General features: G+C 46.2%; 2 protein-coding genes across 2 annotated transcripts; both read left to right on the top strand.

Annotated features, from left to right (window-relative positions):
- Nucleotides 1–2,604: 2,604 nt before the first annotated feature.
- Nucleotides 2,605–5,805, top strand: LOC124686463. The gene is made up of 3 exons (XM_047220406.1): nucleotides 2,605–2,634; nucleotides 4,195–4,663; nucleotides 5,388–5,805. The coding sequence occupies exons 2-3, from the start codon at nucleotides 4,208–4,210 to the stop codon at nucleotides 5,538–5,540; spliced, it is 609 nt and encodes a 202-aa protein (XP_047076362.1). The 5' UTR covers nucleotides 2,605–2,634; nucleotides 4,195–4,207; the 3' UTR covers nucleotides 5,541–5,805.
- Nucleotides 5,806–6,197: 392 nt separating this feature from the next.
- LOC124686462 (pathogenesis-related thaumatin-like protein 3.5) lies at nucleotides 6,198–8,002 on the top strand. Its single transcript, XM_047220405.1, has 3 exons — nucleotides 6,198–6,311; nucleotides 6,511–7,192; nucleotides 7,691–8,002. The coding sequence occupies exons 1-3, from the start codon at nucleotides 6,257–6,259 to the stop codon at nucleotides 7,821–7,823; spliced, it is 870 nt and encodes a 289-aa protein (XP_047076361.1). The 5' UTR covers nucleotides 6,198–6,256; the 3' UTR covers nucleotides 7,824–8,002.
- The last annotated feature ends 762 nt before the right edge of the window (nucleotides 8,003–8,764 follow it).

Here is an 8,764-nt window from a genome sequence, read left to right as displayed (position 1 = left end):
CAGCAATAGGCTGCAGTGTGATCCAAAAGAAACTACCTGAGAGGCTAGCACAGAGAGTGCTATAATCGGAACGCTTTCAATAAAGGAGCGACACCCGCAGGTGATGCTGTCACCGACACAGGCAAAGTTGTGCGCAAATTTCGGTGAGGTCCAAACCCGATCCAACAATAACCGTCATGCAGTTGTATGACTTTTATCACTTGGGTACTACCCCGTGGCATTCAGAGTCAAATACTCAAATAGTACTGCCTAGGAAACGTACCTGAAATTGAACTGGAATATCTCCTAAATTAAATCTTATCGGTGAAATAGTAGAATCCTACAGTAGGAGCATTATGGAATCATAGAATCTTTAGTTATATAAACTACTACACTATATATTGACCAACAGTTTTTGTTCTGGATTCTGAAAAAGATGGTGTATATTTCCATTACGACAGGTTAGAACATTCAAGCTTTTCATGTATGCTGTAGCAAAAGGCACAGCAGCTTGCTTGTTGGATTTTGTAAATGCAACGTGCAGATTCAGTACTAACCTGCAAACATCAAGATACATTCAGCAGACATCAGTTTACTACAAATAGACGATGTGTTCAACGAAAAAAAGAAGACTATGGAAGCATACATCAGAGTGAATCTGTGCAGTTTCCTGCAGGGTAATTTCTCTAGATATTCTTTACCTATATACTCCTATGTTTGGACATGTAAGACTTTGGAGCATTTTTTTGGTTCATCCACTTTAGTTTATATCTAATCTATTTTGAGTGTGTAGGTGCACCCACTTTAGTTTGTATCTAGTCTACTTTAAAAATATCTAAAACATCTTATATTGATGCACGTGGCGAGCATACGGCAGTAACATTCATCCAAAATTAATGCAACCATGAATTAAATTTGGAGGAACAATAGTTGTGCCCATTCATTGTGTATTTGCAAGCCAGAGCAAGCCTTGCAAAAATATGAGACATCTGCCAGATAGTGATGTCATTGAGAGAACCCGGAGACTAAAGAAACAATTATAAATCTACTAGATAGCGTTAAACTTACTTGGTTTCGCTATCTAATAACTTTTTTACCCCTAGTATCTTTTTCTTTGTATCGACTATAAACTATTGGTTTGTCTTTAATTGGATGGGGGAATTCAGGGACCGTCTCGATTGGTATCCTCGCTCATCTAAGAGCTAGCTTCGCTTCAACCAATTCTTTTGAACCCTCAACTAAGTCTTATCAAGCCACCGCTTGTAGAACTATTGTGGGATCACTGATCTTCATGGTGTAGTTCGCCGAAATGCCATAGGCGATCATTCGCATAGTTGTCGAGATCTTTCGATATGGGATGAAACCAATCAGCCCCCCACGTTCCTCTGGTGGGTGAAAAATCAGTAGTTGGCCTCGCAAGCTTCAACTATTTTCACAGATAGTTCCCTATGCATTCAGTATCACCATCAAAAGAGATTGGGCGAGTAGATAGGTACCTCGGTGGACTAGTTGCGCATGAGCATATCGTGCCCAAGCGCGCGGTTCCGCGTGATGCAGCGATGGCCAACCTTGGATCCTCGGGGCTTCTTCTTGTGATCCTCCAGCTCTTTCACCGCGAGTAGTACAATCATTTGCTCGATGTCATCGTCAAAGAGAAATTCTTCAAGATCTGAGACGACGAGCCATCGAAGAAAAACAGAGCGAGTCAGAGATGATTCCAACGAATCGAGGGAAGGGCTGTGACTACCGCTCTGTCTACACCATCGGAGACGCGGTGTCCATGGCGGGCGCGACCTCGCTCGATTCCCCCTCGAAGCGGATCTGCGGCACTCGCGGTCCAAAACCTGCAAACCAATGCGGCGGGCGCCGCGAACATGAAGGGACGGTGGAAAGCTTGGGCGGGAGCGGTGGCGAATGGAGGAGCCGGAGAGCTGAATATTCAACACGCCAAGGGTTTCGAGGGGAAAAGGGCCGTGCACCAGTTCGCTCGCGAAAACTAGGATATGAGGTTCTCGGAGGGAATTCTATGCCGCACATCAAATTCATTTAATGTTTTGAAGAAAAATAATATGAGACTTGCTCGGGTCGTTTTTTCAGGCAAAAACTGTAAGAAAAAAACGGTTATTTAAGGTTTTGCATTTTTGCGGGATCTGTTAGAGTAGCTCTCAGATCCAGAGTGTACATCAAGAGAAAAAAACATCACAATATTGTAAACTTTAAACCTGATTTTAGATTTTAAAAAAAATGGTCACTAGATTTGTGGTCTTATGGGTGTCTTCACTTCTTTTGGCTGTTTCTGCATTATTATTGCAGCTCCTCCTTTTTCTCTGTATAGTACCATGGACCGGGCTGCTTCAAACTAATCCCAGACTCACAATATCGAAGCATCCTATGCGTGGCATTGGCAGGAAGCACATTTGCGGTCAAGAAACTTGCCCAAAATTATGATTACTCCGTACCGTACGGCACTTGCCGGATCACAAATTTGGACGGTATATAAGTATTTTTCTCACGCTACCTTAACCAACCCGACCTCCTCCCAGGCACTCTCTCTGTCCTACAGCGTACCGCCGCCGCCGCCGTAGCTCAGCCCTTCCACCGCCGCCCCCGTTCTTCCTCGTCGCGACCCTGCTGGCTGCCTTTCTCGGGACTCAGGTGAGGAACCCCATCCGCAATCTTTCGGTTTTAGGGGCGCCAGGTTGCTTCCGTCCACCGATTACCCAAATCTCACTGGCCTCCGCGAATTTCGCCGATCCGCCTCTGATATTCGCTTCCCCGTGGCGCTGTTAATTATTAGTGAAAAACTATCATGTCTCTGCTAATCTGGTTTCCTTTGTTGATGACATGATGACTCGAAATTTTGAATCCGGCTACAGGGTTGTTGTGTCTGCTAATCCTTCCTAGGGAGATACCATTGCTGTAAAGAAATATAATTGTCTCCCAGTGATTACTTGGATTGGTGAACCAGTTTGCTTATCTATCTTGTCTTGGAGATAGTAGTGCTTAAACCCTGCTAGTCCTAAACAGGACCCTCATCTTGGACAACGCCTTGACACTCATGCTTGTTCCTAGCTAAGATTCAGGAGATTATAAAAAAAAAACCCTCCACCATTGGAACTTTCTTCATGTTTGCCTGCTCTTTTTATAAATTCAAAACCTGTAGATGCTTTTCCTGCACAAATGCACACTGTTTTCGTTCCTACAGTGAAATCTTGGCCATTTTAAGTCACCGTTGCAACATAGCGTTATTATACCTGCTTGACATCAAACCAACAGGCCGAGGAGTAAGCTGATTTAAATTTCGAATAGTTTCTCCGTCATCACGAAATCGTGTCCCTGCTGCCTTCACCCCGTCCGCAGTCTTTGGCCATTGGATTTTCGAGGTATGGGCTTGCTTTCCATCCAGCAGCGATGCCCTTGGTTAAATCCCGCTCGCCTTCAAGATGTCCGACTTAGAGATCCGCCCCTGATTTCATTCACCGTGGTAGTGTCAATTCATGAAAGTTTACCACTTTTCTGTGCAGTGGCGGAGCTAGACGAGGATCCCTGGGTGGGGTGTTACCCATTTTTTCCCCTATCTAAGCCAAGATTATACAAAATAATTAAGCAAAACATATATAGGCTTGGGAGAGGGGAGGGGGCAGCGGCCCCCCTCACTTATAACTCCGCCAGTGTTTCGTGTCTCTGTTAATCAGGTCGTAATATCACTATGCCATGATGGCTGGAATTTGGTTCTAGTATTGTGTATTCCTTGCTAGCAATTGCCCACTGGGAGATGCACTGAATAACTTCCACCAGTTTTGCATTATCTGCCCCTGCCATCTGTGGTTATTCTTGTCCAGCGGTCAAGATGGATCTGAGCTGACCCAGTGGAACTTGGTTTGGCGACCCGGATGCAGCCAGCAGCCGCAGCTTATCTTGGGTGTACCTTAAAGGCTTAAACTCTAATCCTAAACTGAGGTCTTTTCTTGGGTGGTGCCTTGAAATTGGACACATTTTCCTACCTAATGACTATATTCAGGAGAAAACCAACCCTGCACTGACAACAGTTCTCTTTCATTGTTGGCAGTTATCTTTATGTTTGTCACCCCTTTTTATTTTATATAAATGCAAACCATGTAGATGCTTTTCCTGCACAAAGCATGCCCTCCTTCCTGTTCCGAGGAAATCTTAGCCATTTTAAGTCACAGTCGTGACATACTGTTATTCTCGCAGAAGTCACGCTCCTATGGCGGCATCTGAACAACAGGCTAAGGAGGAGTACGCTGATTTTGAGGCGAGGGTCAAGAGGACGATATATATCGATCACCTCTCCCCTGAGGTTACTAGCCAGGTTATCAAGGCTGCTCTTGCCCAGTGCGCGAATGTTGTCAATACGGAGTTCATCGTGAACTACACGATCCCGTATGATATCCCTGCTGCTGCATTGGTGGAATTGGACGATGAGTCGCAGGCCAAGGCAGCTGTTGACTTGATGAATGATTTCCCTTTCATCATCGGCGGGATGCCCAGGCCTGTTAAAGCTGTGTATGCGAAGCCCGAGATGTTTCGGGATCGCCCTAGTCGGCCTGGATTGAAGATGCAAATCAGCTGGGTAAAACAAGGGGATCCGGAGTATGATGGGATGAGTAAGCTGAAGGGCCTGGCCAAGAGGCAAGAAGCAGAAAATATGGCTCTCATCAAGGTGAACTTGGTTATTTTTGACTGATCTTATGTAGCTATGTTCCCTAGTTCAAAAAGCTGCGAATCTCTGGGAAATCCAATTCGGCTCACTGGTGCATATGAGCCCGTTTTGTCAAAACACATTTCAAAATGTCAAAAAAATCTGAAATAAAATCCCGCATGTACATCTAGGACATTCTATGTTCGTAGACAAGTTTTTGGGGAAAAAGTACATTTTTTGTGTCCCATGTAAAGAAGACAAATTTTGATGCTCTAACATGATTATACACCTAACATTTTTTGTCTTTTTTACACAGCCCACATAAAATTTTCTTTTCCTGAGAACTTGTGTACGAACATAAAATGTCTAGATGTACAAACGGAATTTTATTTCAAACTTTTTTGACATTTTTAAATTTTATTTTTATGCTTTTTTAATAATAGGTTCATATGCACCTATGAGCGAAAACCACCACCTCCCAAATCTCTCTGCTTTACTTACCAAATATGAAACAAACAATTGCTCAGGTGAATATAAGGCTTAATAGGGCTTAGGCAAATGGAACCAGATATGTCAACATATCTTTTTGGCATTCATTATTATATTTGCACCATTTCATTGAAGCTTATCTACATATACACAAGTATTTTGTGGACTTTTATGCTGCTGCTATTCTGTAAACACGATGCAGTTGCTTTGAACCTTGGTTGTATAATCTTATTGAACCTCTATCTCTTCCTTTCAGACTGAACTGGAAGAGGAGAAGGAGCTGGCGACGCAGCAGCAGGAAACACTCGATGCGAACTACAAGAAGTATGACATGATCGAGAACATCATGCAAAACGGGAACATCAAGAACCTCGCCCATCATTATAAGGTCAACCTGGCTGACAACTGATCAGGCCAATGAAGCGGCCCTGGAGATTGCCGTTCCTAGTGCAAAGCTAGTTTCTTCTGGTTGTGGGGCATTCCACTCATAAATGTGTGATGGTCTGATAGTAATAATACATCGATGCAGCCACGCTCTACTTTGTGGCCAGCTGCATCCTCTGTGTCAAATGTAGTAGTTGCTTAGTGTAGCAGCCGTTGATACATTATGACCCGTTGAGGCTATGCCCGGTGTAATAAAGTTTTGTTGAGATGATCCAGTGATTTCTGTTCCTGTCTCCTGTATTACGTGAAACCTTCTTATCAGAGATGTTGGTGCCGCTGTTCAGTCCTGTCCTTCAGTTTTGTGGCTAACTTGAAATATACTTGTCGGTCCTGAAGATGTGTTGTTGCTTCAAGCAGGAGGGAACCGTGCTTCTGTCTTGTGCCTCAGGAATGGACTCATTGCCACACTGTATCTTGGAAAAAGGAAGGAGAGGCTGCACACTCTGAGCTGGCTGGAGAATCTGGGGAAGAAATAGCAAGAGGAAGCAAGGAAGGAAGCCATGGCAAGCAAGGTTTGTCCATGCCTGTCCTCACCTCCCTCTCACGTATTCTTTCTTGTGTTACTGTAGAAAATTATTATTTTCTTGTGCTCCTTTCAGTATAACTACCTACCTCTACAACATCGGTTAATTTGAATGCACAGTGCTTGAGCTTTGCATTGGGATTTTGTGAAGGGGCAACATGGGGAGGAGAGGTGCTCTGCTTCTGACTCTGGCTCTTGTTTGCTTCTTCTCAGGTACTCTCCATCTTCTCATCTCCTCCCACTTTCTGCTATTCTTTTTGAGCCACACAACACGTGTGTGTGCTGTTAGGATTGTGTCAGGTTTTCTGAGCGCAAGAATGCTTTGGACTCATCCCCATTTGATGTCCATGTCATAGTATTATGAACTGAAAGAAAGAGTGTTCTTTTTATCGTTGTTGTTGTGACATGGCAGGTGCGATGAGGCGCGCGGACTCGGCTCGCGTGTTCACGATCATCAACCAGTGCAAGAAGGATATCTGGCCGGCGGTGACGCCAGGGGAGAGCTTCGGCGGCGGCGGGTTCGCGCTCCGGCCCGGGCAGTCCATCGTGTTCACTGCGCCCGTGGGGTGGTCTGGCCGCGTGTGGGGCCGGACTGGTTGCGACTTCGACCCCGCCGGGAACGGCACGTGCGAGACGGGCGCGTGCGGGACGTCGCTGCAGTGCGCGTCGTCCTCCGGCGCCACGCCGGCGAGCCTGGCGGAGTTCACGCTGGCGTCGGTGGATTACTACGACGTGAGCCTCGTGGACGGCTTCAACCTGCCGATCGTGGTGACGCCCAAGGCAAGCGCCAACGGGTCGAGCTGCGCAGTGGCCGGGTGCGACGGCGACCTGCGGCAGGACTGCCCGTCGGAGCTGGCTGTGGAGGGCGCCGGGGGCGGGGTGGTGGCCTGCCGGAGCGCCTGCGACGTGTTCGGCACCGACCAGTACTGCTGCCGTGGGCAGTACGCGAACCCGGTGACCTGCCAGCCGACCTTCTACTCCAAGAAGTTCAAGGCGGCCTGCCCCGGCGCCTACAGCTACGCCTATGACGACCCCTCCAGCATCTTCACCTGCGCTCAGTCCCCTGACTACACCATCATATTTTGCTCCAACAGGTACTACCATTTAAGATACAAATTACACTGTAGATCTGTGCATAATTGTTACTGAACTGCAAATTGGTGCATAGTTTTATCCAACTTTTTATCACTACCAAATAACTCCGACTTGCAACTGCACTGTTAATTGGTGCATAATTGATGCTTCTAATCCATATTGACCGTTATTAAATCGGTACAAAGTTGAAGTAGTACCATTGTAGTAAGATTCTGTTTGGGGTTCCTCTAGTGTACCGTAAGCAATCACCAAGTGCCACAAAATTTATACACACGTCTGAAGATGCTGTCAAAAGGATCCGATTCTTGGCACCCATCGTGGGCCATCATCTGCAAAGGTGTCCAGAGACTGAACCTATAATAGGAGAGTGGCAATTTCTCAGTGACATTCTGATTTAACAAGTTTATGTCAGCTTACATGTCAGTTCTCTGGATGACACTTAGTTCTTGACTTTTTCAAACCGTCTATCTTATGCATCTTTGTTCTTGTTGTTCCAGGAAGCAATCCGTGTGCTCCTACCACAACGAGCGGCTCGTCTGCAGTGGCTCCAGCGGAAGCACCTCTGCACTGACCCTGATGCTGCTACTGCTCTCCAGCTTCATAGCATTACAATTTGCACTCCAAGTATAGTTAAGTGTTAACTGAAGAACAAACTGACCTGATGTAGTTCTTTTCCCCTAGTTTTTATTCCTCTATGAGAAACAGAAAGTAGATGGTTTTTTCATCAAATCTCCGCAATATCGCTCCCATCCCATGTGAATGTAATTATTGTTTGGATAAATAGACAGACATCATGAGTGATTTTTTTCTTCTCTTTCTCTGCTTTCATAATCGTCTGTTCTGGTGTATGTGGAGACACAGCACCGCACCGGTGCCTGAAATGATTCTTGTGTGATGTGCTGTAGTAACAACGGATCATGGAGACCGTGCAGAGGAACATTGCCTGAAATGATTCTTGTGTGATGTGCTGTAGGGCGATTTGCACAAAAATAACCCAAAAGTGAAAGAAAAGCACAGACTGACCCTCCGGCGAAACTATTTCACTCATCTAACCCTTTTGTGTGGCGCCCCTCACATCGGCGCCACACATGCCAGTGTGGCGCCCCTGGCGCTGGCGCCACAAACCCATCCGACGTGGCCCGTCGACGCTGAGTTGGTGATCCCGATCCGACGTGGCAGCATGTGTGACGCCTTTGAAAGTGTGGCGCCCGTGGCAAGGGCGTCACACATCCACTTAAGTTTCGGCCGCGCGCGCCCAGCCAGCCCGACCATCTTCTTTTTTTCTCCCTCTGTTCTTCTTCTCTCCTCCCAAAGGCGCCCGGTTCTCTCTCTCCCCCCTCTCCCCCCCACCAAATCCACCACCAAATCACCAGATCTGTCCGTGGAGATCGTTCCCCATCCATTTCTCAAGGTAATCCCCTTCGAATCTTCTCCATTCATCCACTAATTTCATAGATCTTGCTAGATTTGGACATGAACCTTAGACATGGATTTTTTTTTGTGCACTCTATATTGTATTGTTTGTGTTGGAGATGGTAGCCTCATGCATGCATGTGTTTGAACCATAGATT

The sequence above is a fragment of the Lolium rigidum genome, chromosome 2 (genome assembly GCF_022539505.1).
Source record: "Lolium rigidum isolate FL_2022 chromosome 2, APGP_CSIRO_Lrig_0.1, whole genome shotgun sequence".
In the NCBI taxonomy this organism is placed as follows: Eukaryota; Viridiplantae; Streptophyta; class Magnoliopsida; order Poales; family Poaceae; genus Lolium; species Lolium rigidum.
This window is presented reverse-complemented; position numbering and strand designations above follow the sequence as displayed.